This window comes from Photinus pyralis, unplaced genomic scaffold (genome assembly GCF_008802855.1).
Source record: "Photinus pyralis isolate 1611_PpyrPB1 unplaced genomic scaffold, Ppyr1.3 Ppyr1.4_LG7, whole genome shotgun sequence".
Lineage (NCBI taxonomy): Eukaryota > Metazoa > Arthropoda > Insecta > Coleoptera > Lampyridae > Photinus > Photinus pyralis.
In genome coordinates, this window is record NW_022170738.1 from 37,056,512 (window position 1) to 37,076,401 (window position 19,890).

At 35.8% G+C, this 19,890-nt stretch overlaps 2 protein-coding genes across 2 annotated transcripts in view; both read left to right on the forward strand.

Moving 5' to 3' along the window:
* Positions 1-1,408: 1,408 nt before the first annotated feature.
* LOC116175899 (CUGBP Elav-like family member 2) overlaps positions 1,409-19,890 on the forward strand; it is a 174,968-nt gene continuing 156,486 nt past the window's right edge. The window contains exons 1-2 of the mRNA XM_031494260.1: positions 1,409-1,607; positions 1,868-1,909. Coding sequence (XP_031350120.1) covers positions 1,510-1,607; positions 1,868-1,909 — 140 coding nt within the window. The 5' untranslated portion in view covers positions 1,409-1,509. The remainder of the gene's footprint in view (positions 1,608-1,867; positions 1,910-19,890) is intronic.
* On the forward strand, positions 14,885-16,761 carry LOC116175898. Its single transcript, XM_031494259.1, has 2 exons — positions 14,885-15,510; positions 15,577-16,761. Exons 1-2 carry the CDS (start codon positions 15,279-15,281, stop codon positions 16,734-16,736), a joined length of 1,392 nt encoding a protein of 463 aa, XP_031350119.1. The 5' UTR covers positions 14,885-15,278; the 3' UTR covers positions 16,737-16,761.

Sequence of the window (19,890 nt, forward strand, 5' to 3'; positions counted from 1 at the left end):
TTCAAAAAGATCGAACTAAGTATATTGAAAACTATAGGAGCAGTTAAGGGACCTCGGACGGATGGAGGGACAGAGAAAGTGGCTGCAATAGCGCACAAAACTTCATTGGAAAATGCGCTAAAAAGGATTACATTTGTCTAAAAATTAAACACGTATGATTGTAATTCAAACTACAGATAATATTATACACTTTATAAATCTCATATTTAATATAAAAAATGTTTTTACTACTAATTAAATCAATTTGAGCAAATTAGGAGAAAAAAATCGTATTAACACTTTTTTGAGAAAAGCAAAAAATCATGTTGGTTGGGCCCTGCATTTGCACAGACTGCATATCTGTGTTGAAGGGAAGCTCCTATTAGTTCTAATACAAAAATATCTAAAGACATGAAGTCACCTCTTATGTGTGAAGCACTTAATTTGCGGTCCTATGTTTATTAAAACTTGTGTTTCTTTTATGAATACTATACGCAGATAAAATATTCGGCCCTTTTTTTGAAACACCCTGTATATTATAGAGGCGCAGCACTATTAGATAAGGATGTTAACTCTTACCTAAGCGAAATAATTAATATTTTAATTCCTTTGATTTGTATAAAATAGCGGTCAGTTATTGTAAATCAGCATATTAATTTTGTTTGAAGTAATTTTAATATTCCTCAAGGAATCGACCTATGAGAACCATTTGCATGAACAGTTTCTGTATTGTATTTATTGATAAGAAGCGGATCCATGCAAAGGACTTGGGTCATTTTGCTTCATTGATTGAGAATTTTGTAATTCAGAGGTGTGTATATTTTAAACAGGAGAAGAATTAAATTTAGAATGAACGCGTGATCACGATATAGCCATTGCATTTTTTGTATTTTTTTCTATGAACCAAACCAATATTTTACATCGAGGAAAGTGTAAAGAAAAAATTGAAATTTATCGCCTTTGTTTTTATTAATATATTCAATTACCTAAGTTCACATGTGTATTTATTAGAGCTCAATCAAAGCAAAGCATTAGATTGCATAGCAACCACAGGAACTAGTATTCTATGTAAATGAAACAAATGAATTATTATTACTACTTTATTAGAAAGATACATTATGGATCTTAATCTTGGACTTCTTGGGTTTTGGATAATGAACTGTAAGATATAGTGCAATAGCAATAGCCATAATGTATGAATTTAAATTGTATATGACACTTTGAAATAGAAGACTAAACACGTTCATGCATTGGAGTGCAAAAAATTAATTTGTTGTGCGAATTACAGAAGGCACACTTAAAATTAGTGTTCATACAACACACTTGGAAGCGCCCTTTGTGAATACCATGTATCACATTCACCTACTTACGCGAATGATTAAGGTATAGTAATCTCAAAACTGTAAATCAAGGAACAGTAATAATGTCATGTTTCTAATGTCAAAATTTTAGTGTCGTGGACTTTTCGTTTCGTGGTTTTTCTTTTCGTAAAATTTGTCGTGCACCGTTTCTGTTTTGTCCTTAAAAAGCATGTGGGAAGAGGATTACCCCTACTGCGAGCAATTCCTGATGGCTGTTGGTTCGAATGTAGAACCGACGGTGTTCCTGTTACCACCTCCAGTCTTAAGGTTAATTGGATTTTCCACTCTACTATCACGATCAAATTGAGATGCTCGGGAAAAAATCGATGCAATACGAACGTTTCTTCCTCTAATTAAAATATTTCGTTCAATACGTGCAGCTTACCTGCGCTATAGACAATTGGTCTCATGCCAGGAAAACTGCCAATACGGGCTTGATGACTTCTGCTTCATATCCGGGACGCGTAATGAGCTGCCGATTAGTCTGCAATTAGCCGACATTGTTCTCATTGTGTGTTTTGTTGCAGTTCTGGCGTCAGCGTGGGAGATGGAAGCGAACCGTCAACAAGGTGAGCCATATTCGTTTTCTCTGGAAGCGTCGTCGCGGAGAGCGACCAACCGCGAAATGATTTTCAGTGTCCCGCGCGTCACGGATGCTTTTTAACTTTTTTATATAAAACGCGGTGCGCCCTTCTGTATTTTTTAAAATGACACCGCTTGATTTCGCCTCTTGTAAGAAATTGCTTTTCCGGCCCTTTCACGTCAGCAAAAGAGAAAGGTTTTTGCGTCCCTCAGCGCCAAGACAGTCCTATAGCGTGTGACTAACGCGACTCATTTATCAGCTTTATTAAATCAGTGGCGCACACCCCCAACATCTTGAAACAGCCCGCTAGGTGCCTGATCACAATCCTTCGTAATGGAGCCGTCACTGTTTAATTAAATCGGCTCATGTGCCGCATTATAAATCTTTCCGCCTTGAGTAAATCTTTGGTTAGGACACCCTGATATGTCCCTAGAGCACGCGGTCTGTGCGAAACCATCCGGCATTGCTTTCACCCCCTCAAGTCGTGACATTAAAAATTTATTATATACTATCTAAAACTTATTACTAAACAATAGCTTTCACTACGTATACGAAATCCGACCTCCCGACTCGAAAGGATTCCCTTTCATCGCTTACACACGCAACCATAAAATGCCCCGTGTTAATTAATCATAATCTCACGACCCTTCCATACGTTGTTGTACCTTCATTCTTAATTCAGATGGCTTCAATTATTTATACGTCTCCATAAAATAGCCTCTAATTAAAATAACAATCTACCGATCGAGTCTTTGACCAACTTCCAGACTGCACGTTTTGTATACGGTTCGCGTCCACACAATAGAAGCACATGCCAGTCAAAATCACTCCCCCGCTAATCTAAACTACAAATACCACGTAACTATTGTTTACATGCTTTTCTCCCAATTTACATTAACTAAATACGTACCACTTTACCTCCCTACCACAATATTTCCCAAGATTAACGGCATTTCGACTTAATTAATAACACGTCCTAATATAGAATACCTCTATTTTTTTATTATTTTTAGTGACCATACAATTAAATTCTATTCCTTACGCGATTTAATCCCAATCCTTCATGAAACAATCACTCTATCCCGTTTTTAGCCTCTTTCATTCAACCATCAGGTTTATCATTCTTCAAACGACGATTTTTCCAGGCCCAATTCCATCTCATCTTCTCCATGGTTCATTTCCTACACGTGTGACTTCTTCTAAGCTTTCTTTTTGCGGTGTTCTATGCTTCTACCACCGTCTTTCAACGCATGGCTACCCAAAAGTCCCCGGACAAACCAACTTTTAATCAAAAATTGATTTATTCTATCAATTCCAATTATAATGGGTTCGTCAGTGTGAAAATACATACAATACAGAACGGCTTCAAATTTGCGCAGAGGTTGATCTCTTTAAGAAACCGCAGATTCTGATTTTTCTTAATAATGGGGGTTTACAGTATAGTTGAATTCCGCAGTTCTAATTTAATAAGCGTGTATCTGAAACCATAAAACATTTTTTTGGACAGTAAAAGTTTATCTAAAAATAGAGGCTGATTAGCAAAAATAGTATATTAAGTATGGAGAACGGTAAGGGATTTTTACCGTTCGAAGACAATTGTTTGGAGGAGGAGCGAAGCGACGACTCCAATTATTGTCTGAGAACGGTAACCCTTAACGTTCGACGTGCTTATAACATTTTTTGTGCGATCGAAATAAAAATTATGCAACCAATATAAATATGCACTAAGAAATTAACGAACAGAATAAACCGAAATGATCGAAGTGGTATGGTGTACATCACTAGGTAACCAGTTTATTTGTCAAAATTGAAATTAATAATTTCATAAAAATGTGCATGTGTCTGATGTAGTTTATAGCTTTGTACTTCCTTTATGACTTTATGAGCGTCTTGCTATAGGAAACAACAGCACAAATTGTACGTTTAATGTACCTAACAATATTTAAAGATTAAATGTAATGTAAGACTGTTGATTTTTAAAAAGGCGTCTGTAAGTATTTTTGCTGTTCTGTTTTTAGATCGGTAAGTAATTTTGACGTCGTCGTAATCATAGCAACTGGTAAATTCTACCTACTGTCATGGAAACACCCATGGTAAATAGTCAGAAATGACCGATCGCGCAAAAAATAATGAACATGTGCGGTTTTAAAGGTTTATTCAAAACGATATGATTGTGGCGGGCTCTGTGACGTAATAAGCCCGACCAATCAGCTCCTAGAACCATTCAGATGACATAACGACTTGGCAATATTACAGGAGAATGGCATTTATAACTTGTGTCATCTGTCACAGGCACTTGTCACTTTCGTGCTGGATGCAGTTAAACATCCCTCTCAAAACGTCAAGTGTGACAAACGTCAGACCCTCGCGTAAGGTTGCCAGCTCACTTCTACATGATTGGTTGTAGGTTTGTGACGTATTTAGTCTGAAGCGTTTCAAATTCGGACTAAAAACACAGCTTTTCAATAATTTATTTTGGGTTTATTTTACTCGCAAATAAAAATTGAGGACACACGGGTCTTTTTATTTTTAATGTACTATGTGGATCAGAAATAAAAAATGAAGGCGGGATGACCCCATTTTGTTAAAACTTCAATCAACTACGAATTAGGAACATTTTTCCTAAAGACGTTCAAACTTTAATCCTAAGTAAATAAATGTCACTGTACCTCGTTAACAGAAAGTTAATAGAAAAATAAACTCGGACGGCCTATTTCTATGGTACAGTTAACATTTAAGTATGTGGGACCTCCCGCAGCGCCATATGCCATATTCCAATATGGCGTTACAGTCATCACTATTAATTGGTAAAGTAGACCTAAGAACTAGTGCGGTTTTTGCTTCGGCGGAGGCGCTTAGCAGATTTGATGCTCTTGGTGGACAGGTCTTCGAGGTAACCATCACACACTACACTTGCCGCTCTTTTACTTTATTTTAGTTAAATAACATACACAATAATGTGACTTGGTCAAATGTTTACTGAAACAAGTGGTCCAAAAAAACACTTTTGATCTTATAGAACCTTTTGTATAGACCACTGTATTGACACATGGGTTTTTAGATGGTACGGCCAAAAAGAAAATTAAAACGAAAATGTTTCATAAATATGTAAAATTTGTTCAACTTCGATGAACACTGATGAGTATGGGAACGGGTGGTGGAAAAAATATGCATCTGATCTCATTCACTGCAGAATTTAATGCCTTAAAACTTTTAATGGGACTATATTTTTGATATTGTAAGTCTTTCACAAAAATACCCTTTTTGTAGATGCATTTGACCCCCCACCACTTTAGCATTACTCCGCCGAGGGAGAGGGAGGGGATAGGGTAGTATTGGGTCACTGAAACCATTAAAACCATAAAACCGTTTGTAGGATTTAAATCCGATTTGGATTATTGTCCTATTGGCCTACTAGACCTCCGAACTTTTGCAATTCCACCAAATGTAAATTACTCGAAAATTCAACCCTCTAATTTTGATATCACATACACTTTCTATGATATGTACTATCTCAACTGCTAGCTCTAACCTTTAAAATCTCAAAAATTGCCACTTTATAATTGTAGTGCTACAACTGAACCTTCCATCTCTAACAAAAGGGTCTGATACTTCGTGCAGTATGTAGGTATATCTTGTTTGTATGCTCTTTAGCACTAACTTACAGTGTGTCAATTTTAAAAGTTTCATTGCAAATATTCGTATGGGATGACAAAGGGGGTGGTGTCATTTGAAATTTAAGGGTAGGGATGGGAGGGCACTTCTGGGTGACTCACTCTGTGACAACAACATGGTGGTTTTGGTTCCTACAACCTCTATGACTTATTCCAAACCGCGTTTTCCATTTTTTTAAATTTCGCATTGAATCTTTTAAATTGACACGACAATAACGAAGAGACCAATTAAATTAACCAAAAAAAACATTTTTATGAGATATCTACCCATGTATTTATCCAAAAATCAAAAAACTAATTTACAAACGCTACTTAAACTAGAATTCTTTCCCTATTCATTATTCAATCGCCTCTGTGCCTCTGGATTCAATTATGATGTAATGAATGTGAATGAGCCATTTGATTTGTGTCTGATATATGAATAATTCCTTTTCTAGAATTTTTTCCACATGTATACCACAAACCTTACGCGATTTGGCTGACAACGAAAAAAGAAATTAGACCGTAAAATAGAAAACAGCATAACCAGTTACTTAGATGAAGAATTTGTGCCTTGCCTTTTCGCTAGTAAGATGGCCATATTGCCATATTGGTCCAGTACAAGCTTTTCTCCCTCTCGTAATTTTCTAAAGTGCTGGACCAAAATCTTGGGTGATACGCTTTCTATACGCCCTATTTAAAACTACACAGACAAATCCTATACAGGGTGAGTTTTTTTCATTTTCACTATGGGGATCTCGTAAATCAAAAATTGCAAAAGAGATATAAAGTCGCTTTAATGGACAAAGAAAGCTATGCAGAATTTTATGCTGATTAATTTTCCCATTTATAGTTTCTTGTAGCTTCACAAATAGCGAAATTCTCGTAAAAAACACTAAAAATGTCATTTTCGAAAATGGGCTAACGTTAATTCATTTTCTAAAATTTTAAAAAATAATAAATATTTAAAAAAATAAAACAAATTGCCGGCCCGTGTGGCGCAGTTCAGTTAAAGCTGAACTGTGGTGCTAAGGGTCTCTGGTTCGAATCCGGGTTCGGGCATGGATATTTGTAAATGTATAGTGGGTTGGGTTGGTAGAGTAGCCTTGGTTGAAACCCCGTCCACTGAAAAATAAAGGCAATATAAAAAATAAAATAAAATAATCGGCAAATTTCGTGTTTTCTGACATATGTTCGGAAGTAATCGGGATTTAAAAAGGAAATGATTTTTTACACCTAAAAATTCAATATTGTGCCAATTAATATAAAAATTCATATATTTCGCTATCCATGCATTCTTTATCTCTGTTATAATTAAGTAGATATCTATTCGTTTTCGCGTTTTTTAAAATCATTTTCAATGATAAAAGTTAATTCATTAATGGCCGTTTGCACCGAGGTTTGCACCGACAAATTTAAGCGGAACTTAGCTTAAGCGTAGCTTAAAATCCATGGTAACGATTATTGAGACAATGGTTGCCATGGATTTTAAGCTACGCTTAAGCTAAGCTATGCTTAAATTTGTCGGTGCAAACGACCATAATTGACACAATATTGAACTTTTAGTTTGTTAAAAAATAGATTACCCGTGATATTTAATTAATACATTAACTAAGCCTACTAGATAAAATGTCAAAATAATCAATTTTGCTGGTATTCTTTCTTCAATGGTAGGTAAACTAATATTGGAAACCTAATAAAAGATCTCTTTATCTATACAAAATCCAATATGGCACTCGTATTACAAAATAAAGTTGGTACTCATAAGTCAGTAAGTTAACCATCTTGTATTTAAATTTGGCATCATTTTGGAGTTTGTCCTAGACTTCAATAATACATTTCATTAAAATTTTCGCTATCTCTGTTAATAATTAAGTTGATATCTATTCGTTTTCGCAGTTTTTTTTAAATAACTTTTAAATGGGCCCGAAACAAAGTTTCTAAACGACACGTAAATCTGTAAACATATCGGCACATATCAAAGTTATAATGAATGCACTTCAACCCGATCTGAAACACTGAGAACACTAAGAACTAGTGTCATGTGAATAGTCTATTAACTATTGAGGCCAAAAGTGGCTACATTACATGAAGATAATCTGTTATGCAATAGACAAACTTTTTAATTTGGACTGTCACATGTAGCGTGTTCAAATAAAAAGTTGAACACTATCTATGCTTAAATAGATTGCTCACATTCATATCGCGTGATTCCGAAACAGGAAAATTTATTCCTTTCGTTTAGTAAGCTATATACTTACGTTTCGTCTCGTTAATGGTCACCTATCATAAAATGCCTTTTTCTGGTAATTGGTTTATTAGAAATGAAACTAGCAGTTGAAACATGCAACCGTATTTTCTGGAATGAAAGGGTAATTAGCTTACATAGGTACCTTACGCAACGTATCATTCAAGCTGTAGTACTTTGCAGGCATTGTTTTCTTATGACTTACCTTGCTTTGTCCGATTTTGTGTACCTATACCTATAATGTTGCTTAGTGTATTTGTGCACATTTCCCTAAAAAAAGATATTGAAAAACAAATCTTGAAGTTGGCCCCCCAAATTTGTTTTTTCAATATTTTTTTAGAGAAATTTCCAAACGAAAAATCGAAGTGTGCCTAAATGTGCAATCAATGTGCAAACGAAGGAAGTACATGACGGTTCGGTATTTAGAAGTTGGGGGGCTAATTTCACGCAGGTGCAATTTTGTAGGCTTTCATTAATGAGAAAGAATAGTAGGGATATTTTTTGGGATTTATTCTTATTGTATTGTGGAAAAATGCGTTAGATATTATCAATAAATGTATCTGAATTGCAAATGAAAAATCTAATTTCCCAAAAGCCCATTTTAATCTTTTTTTATTCGGCATTACTGATGACGGTACTCATCGGTTTGACAATGACAAACGTCGGCAGTCTGGGGGATATCTCTCATCTGCACTATCCAATACCTTAGAACTTCGACGATTAGAGAGCAACAGCCGCTGATTAAATCACATATTATCCCATTTCTATTACGTTAAAACCTTACGCCGAAATTAATCCCTTAAATAGTTGCCGCGAGGAGGGAATAGAAAAAAATGCAGATTACGTTAGAAAATACGAGCGGGTGTGCAACTGGTTGCTGTAGATAAGGGTAGTTCGGTTTATCGAAGTCGTCGCCCGTTTATTTTTTTTTTTTTTCTAAAATTGTGAAACTCCATAATCCGGGGGTGCAGTGGAGCGGAATATATTATTGTGAACCCATATGCGTGGGTTGCTAATGTCTTTTGATCTATATTCATTCCACATAAGACGATTTATGTAGCTTTGAGCGCATCTCCAATAAGCGAGTTCATAAGCTTTTAAGCTCGTCTAGACACCGCAAGTTTAGACAGCTTCTGCCGAAAGCTTTGACCACGGTCGAGCAGGTGATGTAACAAAGTGCGTAAATTATTTAGTGGGTGGCTAAACTAATGAAGTCGACCTAACGCTAATAGGATTACGTGCCCTATTTTAGGATTTTGCCCTTAATCAGTTACGTATGGGTCGGCGAAACGAGCGTGATCAGAGGTAGGTATCGGTAAAGCATTTTGGCGGAACGGGGAATTTTTTTTGGTTGTAGGTAAGTTCGTTTCTCTGTTGCGTGTCAGTCCCGGTTACTTTCGGGTTTCTAGATTAAGGTACGGGCAAATAAAAGCCGAGAAGAAATGAACGGGGATAATAAAAGTTGGATCTTGAGTCAAGCTTATTGTTTAATCAGGAACTTACTTTTTGTTTGTTTTCTGTTATTGGGAAGACTTCATTGACGGAGATATTTGTATTTTCATTACCGGGAGCAGATAAAAAGGGTACCTAATTCGTTCCCCTCTATTTTCCTTGTTTAATTTTATAAAATGGAGAAATAGCGTCCCGAAATTTAATTGTACACGTTCATCAACACTTGTGGAGAAATTCACCCCCAGTGTATCCGAAATTGTCATTTTTGTGCGTGTATGCGTTCCCCTTATTAGATGTAGTATAGCAAAGCCGACACCTTGCCTACTATGAACTTGCACTACCTAACTACTTAGTTTTCTCTAGAGGCTTAGCACATGGCAGATGCTAGATTAGCGGTTGAAGACAATTAACGCTCGCAGAAGTACCTGTCTCAGCTGTGCTGTGGCCGCGGGCCCCCGTCTGCAAGATTACTTAATCTTCATAAGTGCTTATTCCCACCATTTCGTATTAAACATAGAACTTCAACAAACTTCAACAATACGCGCTTAATACTTGCAGAAATTCTTGCAAAATGTGCAAAATACCCGGAATTATTGTCACAACTCCGCTGTATATAAGCTTCTTTCGGTTTAATATGCAGAACTCTTTGTAACTCCCATAATCCGCCACATCTCCGTTCTTTTGTATTTATATTAGATAATGCAGAGGAAAACCGCTCGATTCCAATGAGTTTATTTATTTTTACAGGGATAAATGCTCGCTCGTGATGGTTATTGAACAGAGGCGGTTTTAGAAACCTAACATGGAGAAACAAAGCAAATTCAATTATTGGTTTAGTGACAATTGCGGTTCTCCAACACTAGCTTCACTTTCGAAGTAGACCTATATTTATAGGGCGAACACACGCGATGTGCCCTTCAATTTACATCACTTTATCGACAACCCCAAAATAATTCGTTCCTTGAGAATACATGTACTCGATTTCACTCGGCATACACTGTTGAATTGTGATACTAAACCTAATCATTCATCCCTCAAGAAAATTTGTACGCGTTCATCCCAAAAGAATCGTTAATTATAATGTTAATAAAGGTCCTATTTCTACAACAAAAAACAACTTAAATCTCCCTTGTAATGTTAAATTATTTTTTTGGGTGACAATATATTTGGTTCTTTAAAATTGAACTAAAATTCAACCCGAATTACATTCGTATGGTACCGTTTTGAACATTTTTAGCATTAAGTAATTAAATTAACGATTTTTAGTTGAATTATCATCAACATCATAATTAGCGTGAATAACCAGATGCAAAAAGTGACAATCTTTTTCTGGCTACGGAAGACCCCCATCGAGTCATTGGCCCGTATGAATAAAAGTAAGCAAATGCTTATACTTGCAAAATTCAAAGTAAATACTCGTAAGTGCTCCTTCACACTGGGCGACTTAGCAGCGCTGCTGAGCAGCAGGACAGGACGCAGTGCAGTGCTGCTAAACAGACCAGCATGAAGGGGCAGTTACGAGTATTTACTTTGAATTTTGCAAGTATAAGCATTTGCTTATTTTTATTCATACGGGCCATTATCTCGAAAAATTCCACATTTTGGGAGTAATTCTAAGACATCCAAGGTTAAAAAATCACATCCACATTCCAGTCAATCCAAAGTAATTTAAGTTGTATCCATTGTGCAGAAGAAACCGATCTGTCGGGAAGCATCAACTGCAGGACACATTTTTTAAAAAAGGAACTGCTCAATTTTCAAATTCGCATTGAAATATTGAATTGTATTTGGTTGGATTTGTTTAATAATGTATATTATGAGAGAAGACCATTATTGATGTAATTTGTTAATTGCAATTTTACGTATTATTAAAGGAAGTCAACTTGTGTAGATTTGATATTGGAAGAATCCGTATTTGTATACATGTATTTCCTTAAGAACAAAGATATAATTTTTTCTAAGTAATTTTCATGGAAATTTCGTTAATTTCATTCAGTCAAATTATCCGTGTGAATGGGCCTGTAGTTATTAATTTTAAACAGACGTTTCTAAAAGTGAAATGTAAGGATAGTTTTTATGTTCTCATTATTATAAAAAAATCTAGGAATAAATAAGAGAGAGAGAGAGGAGAGAGGAGAGAGAGACTGATAAAAAATTAGAGTTAAGTAAAATTAATCGAAATAATTTTAAGAACAAATTTGTACCTGGTGGTTCAAATTCGTGGTGATCTCCGTAACGGTGAGAGATACAGTGTAGGTTAAATTGGGACAAAGTTGCCTCTATTTGTTTTTCCTATTGCTTTCTGGTTGGTGTCGGGAGGCACTGTTTAGAATTTAATCTCCCAGATTAATAGTCACCATAAGAAATACGGGACAATTGATTCTCTACCAAATTGTTATAATAGGATTATAATACAATTTACACTAGGTACTTACTAAATTTTGTGCCCTGTTCACCAATAACCAAAACGCAATATATGACAATAGGAAACTTTTCGCCTGAAAAAACCAATACCTCATAAAATGTGTTAAACAATGTCATTATTTTTTCTTTTTGTGTCCTCTCTATAATCCGTAAAAATTCAATATGGCGTCCATAGGAAATAACAAAGTAGTAACCTGTACCTTCTACATCTAACGTGCTATGGAAACCCTCACTAGTCATTAAGTTTTGTAATTTTAGTATAATTAACGCCTGAAGATGCCTTATTGGCGAAACTAGTAGCATTTACTATTTTCTACAACAATAAATTTCATGGGGAAGGTATATTTATCAAATTTGGAAGAAGTTTGAAATCCCATTTTGAGCTCACAAGATGGATCCCAATTTAGTGCTATGGAAATTCTAATAAAGAAATACCCATAGAAGGTGTTAACGGGAACCGTTCATTCCAAAGCGCTTAAGCTATAGGAAAAATGAAAACTAAATTTCACATTATCAGTTTTTCGGTGATTATTTTCAAAGATTTTTAAAAGCGTTTTTTAGTCACAAAAAGTGGCAACGTTGCCCACATTTAACCTACGCTGTATCTCCCACCGTTGTGGAGATTCCCATGGTGAGCCACGAATTTGAACTACCCTCTGTACATTTATATACTTAATATGTAGGTATTATGTGTAAATAAAACAAATGACAACGAGCGGAATTTTCGAGGGGAGCAACGTTGCTTGATTTTAGACAATAAAGCAATTATTAGTAATAAATAGTAGTAAACACACAAAAGTTTAAAAAAATCGCGTGAGCTAGGAAACTGTTCTGTCAAGAACTTTGCACTTGGTTTTAGTTGAGGTAGGTGGGGCCTAATGGGTTGATTGAATGGATGTAATTTTGGTTTTTTCATTAACAAACTTTCTTTTAGTGAATTTGCCTTCTTCAATTAAAATGACTCATTTTTGGCGACTTTGATTCCTAAGCCAATGGTCGATTTCTCTTCATTTCTCAATTTTCATTTTCAACTGTTTCTGTTAGTTCAATTCATTAATTTTCTTCTGTCATTTCTAATATCTTGATTTGTGGCTCTTTGCGCTTCTCCTTGACCTCTTCCATTTATTTCTAGCTTATGAATAGATTGGGCCAGAAGGATTAAAATGCAAATCGAATTTAAAATCTACAAAAGGTTTTATTATTATAACTTCATTTGTTGTCCAATGTGAATGACCTACCTAGCCCCCCTTTCCCTTCCTTGGCGGAGTTGTGCTTAAGTGGAGGAGGGTAAAAATGTCCTACAAAATGGGTATTTTTGCGCAATATCGAAAGCATAGTCCTATCAATAGTTTTAAGGCATTAATTTCTGGGGTCCGTGAAGTTGGAGTGTTGACTTGAAAGGAATTAAGTTCCAAGTATCTCATAATTTTGTGCTAATTTAAAATTTTGTGCTCATCAGGTTAATGAGAAATTCAACTTTTTCACGCTGTAGTATTAGCAATGGTAATTTCAAAATTGTTTATTGCACTAATTTGGCCTCATTTTGTGCTAATTTGTTCTGATAATTTAAAATGTTGTGCGAATCACGGTATCGATATTTCAAATTTTTTGGGATGTGCCTCCAGCTTCTCATTGTAGTGTCAACATTGATATTTTAACATTTTGTTTTATTCACATTTTGTGCTAATTTGTCCTACTAATTTAAAATCATCCCGTGTTCATCCCGTCAATGGGCAATTCAAATTTTTCGCATGACTCGCTTGAGCTAGGTGGATATTGCCATCGACGTTTTTTGGACAAAATTTCTCAAATCGACATTTTAGATCATTTTAAGCAACTTTTAAAGAATAAAATTTTTTGTGTGCTGCATACGTACGTATCTATATACAATGTGGTCCAATTTCCATGGGATTAAAATGGTAACTTTCTTATTAGCGCAGATAAACGAAAACGGTTTACTCATAACATCTTTTTTCATGGTTATTCCATTACCGTTGCCAGAAATAAGCTGCGTCTTTTGTTTTTTCACTATAGAGAAAAACTGAAAAATGGCAGATTCCTTCAATTTGCTGTAACTCTTATTTTTGAAGCCAGACTGTAATGGGTTGGAGTTTTTTAAAACCAAATTTACACATTCTTTACGTCCTAGAAAGAATTTTTTGATTACAATGTAACTTAGATATAAAGTGCAAAGGACAGATTCTATTTTTAAAGTGCTTTTGTTTCATTTTTATATGAATGCGATTTATACGGTGCGAGGGGAATTTTTATGCGGAGTAAAAGTGCAGAGAGTCGGCGTTCAACCATCGAGTAGTAAAGGTGGTGATTAGTGTCTGGAAATTTGCAGTACGCGGTATACGCAGTTAGCGTACTACGATTTCAATACGCAACAAAAAGTCAAAAGTGGTAGTGTGACGTCGCCGAACGTTTTAAAATTGATATAGCGTAAATAAAGTTATCGAGATATTTTACGCCCACATCGTTATCTGAGTGGAATTTGGAGTCTGCGTGCCAACGTAGTTTGTTTCCCAGCCTGGAAGAGGAGCTTATGCGGCATATTGTTTTCCGCCAGCGAGTATTTTTGGGTATTTCCACCTTGAGAAGATTAGATTTGGGAAATTTGGCAGTCCACCACCACCAGTTTGAGTTCCTGTAACGACAAAACCGAACGCCTGGAATGCGAGGTCACCAACCTGTTCCCAGCGGATGTAAGGCGATTAGATAAGAAGCAACGCCATTACCGAGATGAATTAAGGTAGAATTTGCAGTTTTATATTTGATAAACTTGATTAAATCGTGAAGTTTGCGTATTTTTGATCGATCTGAACAATTTTATATTTGACTTTTGGGGCTTTATGTATTTTAGGGGATTGTATAACAGTTAAATTTGATTAAGGTACCAGTTAAAGGAAATGTCCGTTATTTTTGATTATTAAGCTTTACCGTTCTTTTAAGGGCGGAGATATTTATATGTTTTAAATCCATTGACTTTCAAATAAAGGTATTAAAGATAATTAATGTTAATTCTCTGTAATTTCTCAAGGAGGTCAAGAAGCTTGCGTATAAAGGAAACCCAAATTGTTGCATTTACATACCAATCTCGGAAGCATATGAGAGTAGTAACGTCAAAACAACATTCTTCCAAATTTTGGTTACGTTTCTATGATTAATGAATGTTATACCGTGAGCTAGAATAGAACGAATTATCTTCCTATTTGCACCCATGTTATTATCTGAGCTAGCGGGTTAAAGAGGTACAGAAGGTAAGTCCTAAGTATTTTGAAGAGAGAAAAAGAAGATTTTTCACACCGACACGAACCTGAAAAATTACTGTTATTTTGTAAAGGGAAACATCCACGGCAAAATGGCGTACCTACGTTCAGTTTGTTAGGAAACCTTTACCAAAATAACGATAAATTGCGAGCAAGTTAAGGAAACCGCCGCAAATGGCACCCAATCGGTGGGCTTCGAACCATCAACGCCTGTAAAGAAGAGTTTCATGCAAATTATACCAGCAGAGCAACGAAGAAACTTTTTAAGAAACAAGAAAAAAGAAAATCAAATATTACAATCATTTTATGGAATTACGGTCCGGGTTTAAGAAAGCTGATCGAGCAATACAGAAAAACAAAATGGAGGGCACACAAGCGAGTGAGGACATCGTTTTTAGTCAAGAAAGCCAAGAAATTTTAGAAGCAGCTCCAGTAGCCCATATACAAAATATGGATTTGTCAATCTTAATGAAAGCAATACAGGGAATGCAACAAGAAATGAAAACAGGACAAGAAGAAATGAAAGCAGGACAAGCACATCTAGAAAACAAAATGGAAGCAGGACAAGCACATCTAGAAAACAAAATGGAAGCAGGACAAGCACATCTAGAAAACAAAATGGAAGCAGGACAAGAACAGATTATCAAAACTCAAGAAAAGAATATCGAACAGTTACGAAACGAAATAAGAGGTCAAAAACAAGAATGCGAACGAAGATTTACGATTCATGAAAAGAAAATTGAAGGCTTACATCAGCAGCACGTTGGTTTCACACAGCAGGTGGACTACGAGTTCAAGAAAGTAGAACACCAGATAGCAAAACAGGAAAAAATAACTGATCAGAAGATAACTGACCTCGACAACAAAGTGGAAAGAAACACAGAAGAAATTGAAGAGATAAAAGAAAAAATAAAAGAAGAGAAACCGATTAATACACAGAAGGCGAGTACGATCATTTACAAAACTGAGGGATTAACAACATTGAAACCAAAGAAGTTTGATGGAAGCTTCCGAAGTGTGCACCCGGTTAATTTTTTGAAATCCCTAGAGAATTATTGGATGAATATGCATCTCAAAGAACAGAAAATGAATATAATGGAAGATTATTTGGAGGGATGTGCTAAAGCGTGGACCGACCTACATCAAAGCGAATGGAGAAATTTTAAAGAATTCAAGAGAGAATTTTTGGAACAATTTTGGTCAACGGAGAAGCAAAATAAAATCCGGCATCAACTAAATACGCCCAGACTATATAATGCAAGGAATGGAAGTTACACGGACCATGTGTGGTACTGGGTATCGAAAACTGCACACCTGGAACCAAGAATAAAGGAAGATCAGCTAATAGAAGCACTAGTAGATCATTTCCCAAGAGACATCCAGATGGTACTATATGCGGCCCAAGCAAAAACGATCAAGAATTTGACAGAAATTTTAGAAAAAATTCAAGAAACTAATAGAGATTGGAGAAGAGATTCAAACAGGCCAGAAACAAGAGATCAAGATCAAAGACCTTATCAAAACCGAAACCGAGAAAATCAAGACAGAAGAGAAAATAGACAACAGTATGAAAGAAGAGATCAAGACCAAAGAAATTACCAAAACCGAAATAATTATCAACAAGACAATAGAAGAGAGGCCAACCCAGTGAATTATGGAAGGGGACGAGGAAATTATGGAGCATACAGCAGAAGTTATGATGACCGAAGGCAACATGAAGGAGCTGTAGATAATCAGCCAAGAAGAAACGACCAGGGAAACTAGATGCTACTGGACAAGGAGCTCCACTTGGCCAGCAGCAACAACAGCAGGAGCAGCAACAATTAATTAATTTTATAAAAGTATATTATAACCAATGCAAAGCCAATACAACACCCAAAGAAAATCATTTACCAAATAATCAAGCAATTACGAGTGAAGATGACGATTCAGAAATAGAAGAAGTTATTGATGGAACGGAAGAAGAAAGTACATACAAACCAATGGTCTTAGGAAAGTTGGAGGGGGTGGAGAAGCGACCCGAAGAAATCAAAATTTGGCAGAAAAGAGTAGAAGACTTAGAAGAAAAATTGGCTAAAGCACATGAAGATCTTTTCAAAGTACAACAGATAAATTTGGAACTCCAGATTGAATTAGCAGAAAGGAATCAACATCGTTCAGAACAAGAAGTGGAAAAGGACAAAGACCAACCTAAGTTGCAAGAAGAAAAAATAGGTGACAGACAAGAGAAGGTAGATGAAAGAAAACCACAAGATGTCGATTTACCTAAAACGGGGGAATTCGAGAGTATGATTGAACACTACCAAGAGTTAGAGGAACAAGTTAAAGAGAAGATTAGAACAGAGTTAAGAAAAGAGTTAGTACCAAGTCGCAGAAGAATTGAAGAGAGCAATGAAGAAGAAATAGTGGAGAAAAATTTCAAGATAGAAGGAATTGAAAAAGAATCAATGAAGAGCATCATGAGAGTAAACCAAAGAGATTGGAAAAAGAGAAAGAAACAGAGGAGTACATAATGTGGTAAATTTAAAGAAGTATAGGGTATCAGAACCACCCAGTAGTACCATAAACTTACCGGTAGCAACCTATACCATACCTAACCAAACCTAATACCTGAGATCCTTTGTTATCAATTTTGAAAATTCTATTTTCACTGTATATATATTTTGTAAATAAGTTTGATTTTTTATAGGAATGTTTTGCTTTTAACTCTTAGTATGTTGTTTTCGATTCAACAGACCAGTTGTATCAAAAACAAGGAGGGGGTACTGTAATGGGTTGGAGTTTTTTAAAACCAAATTTACACATTCTTTACGTCCTAGAAAGAATTTTTTGATTACAATGTAACTTAGATATAAAGTGCAAAGGACAGATTCTATTTTTAAAGTGCTTTTGTTTCATTTTTATATGAATGCGATTTATACGGTGCGAGGGGAATTTTTATGCGGAGTAAAAAGTGCAGGGAGTCGGCGTTCAACCATCGAGTAGTAAAGGTGGTGATTAGTGTCTGGAAATTTGCAGTACGCGGTATACGCAGTTAGCGTACTACGATTTCAATACGCAACAAAAAGTCAAAAGTGGTAGTGTGACGTCGCCGAACGTTTTAAAATTGATATAGCGTAAATAAAGTTATCGAGATATTTTACGCCCACATCGTTATCTAAGGGTGGAATTTGGGGTCTGCGTGCCAACGTAGTTTGTTTCCCAGCCTGGAAGAGGAGCCTATGCAGCGTTAGTTTTTCCCGCCGGCGTATTGTTTTCCGCCAGCGAGTATTTTTGGGTATTTCCACCTTGAGAAGATTAGATTTGGGAAATTTGGCAGTCCACCACCACCAGTTTGAGTTCCTGTAACGACAAAACCGAACGCCTGGAATGCGAGGTCACCAACCTGTTCCCAGCGGATGTAAGGCGATTAGATAAGAAGCAACGCCATTACCGAGATGAATTAAGGTAGAATTTGCAGTTTTATATTTGATAAACTTGATTAAATCGTGAAGTTTGCGTATTTTTGATCGATCTGAACAATTTTATATTTGACTTTTGGGGTTTTATGTATTTTAGGGGATTGTATAACAGTTAAATTTGATTAAGGTACCAGTTAAAGGAAATGTCCGTTATTTTTGATTATTAAGCTTTACCGTTCTTTTAAGGGCGGAGATATTTATATGTTTTAAATCCATTGACTTTCAAATAAAGGTATTAAAGATAATTAATGTTAATTCTCTGTAATTTCTCAAGGAGGTCAAGAAGTTTGCGTATAAAGGAAACCCAAATTGTTGCATTTACATACCAATCTCGGAAGCATATGAGAGTAGTAACGTCAAAACAACATTCTTCCAAATTTTGGTTACGTTTTTATGATTAATGAATGTTATACCGTGAGCTAGAATAGAACGAATTATCTTCCTATTTGCACCCATGTTATTATCTGAGCTAGCGGGTTAAAGAGGTACAGAAGGTAAGTCCTAAGTACTTTGAAGAGAGAAAAAGAAGATTTTTCACACCGACACGAACCTGAAAAATTACTGTTATTTTGTAAAGGGAAACATCCACGGCAAAATGGCGTACCTACGTTCAGTTTGTTAGGAAACCTTTACCAAAATAACGATAAATTGCGAGCAAGTTAAGAAAACCGCCGCAAGACCAAAATGACTTTAGTGTTTAACGTACGTACATTTCCCTTCCCTTTCCTTCATTTTTGCTAGTGCACAAGAACCCCACTATTCACCCCGACCCACCTCTACCTTGCCTGAGCTTACTGTGTGCTTATTTCGTGGTAATTTTGTTACGTTTGCTCAAACTCAACGTTAAGAGAATACGAAAAATCGCCTACGATTTTCATTAGGTGAATTTTTAACAACAAACTCGCATTCGGTAACACGATTTTTAATCCGGCTCATATTTAACTTGTAGACATATACATTGGCGAAGGTTTGACAACGCTGTTTCCTGTTTCTTTTCGTTCTCGAGTTAGACGGTAACAGACGGATAAACGGACGGACAAAACCAAATAAAGGGATATGTTTCATTCGAAAAATTTCCCGAACAAACGCATTGCTATTTTAACAGAACGATTTAAAATAATATAAAACAACTTCCAGAATACTACAGCTTGAAGTCATCATAAAAATTTGAATTACTCATTAACCTGATGTGCAAAAAATTAAATTAGCAGCACAAATTAGCACAAAATTATAGTGAAAGAAAATTTTGAAAATATCGATGTCCAGCGCCAGCGTGAAGTTGGAATGTCATCAGAAAACGTTGAATTACTCAATAACCTGATGAGCTAAAAATTTTAAATTAGCACAAAATGACCACACAATTATGGGATACCTACTTGGAACTTAATTCCTTTCAAGTCGTTAGTCCAACTTCACGGACCCTAAATTCTGCATTGCATCATGAGACCAAACGCATA

Coding starts and splice junctions, on each gene's coding strand:
- LOC116175898 (XM_031494259.1), top strand. CDS start 15,279: ATGGAATTACGGTCCGGGTTTAAGAAAGCTGATCGAGCAATACAGAAA. Junction 15,511..15,576: donor AATGAAAGCAGGACAAGCAC/ATCTAGAAAACA, acceptor CAGGACAAGCAC/ATCTAGAAAACAAAATGGAA.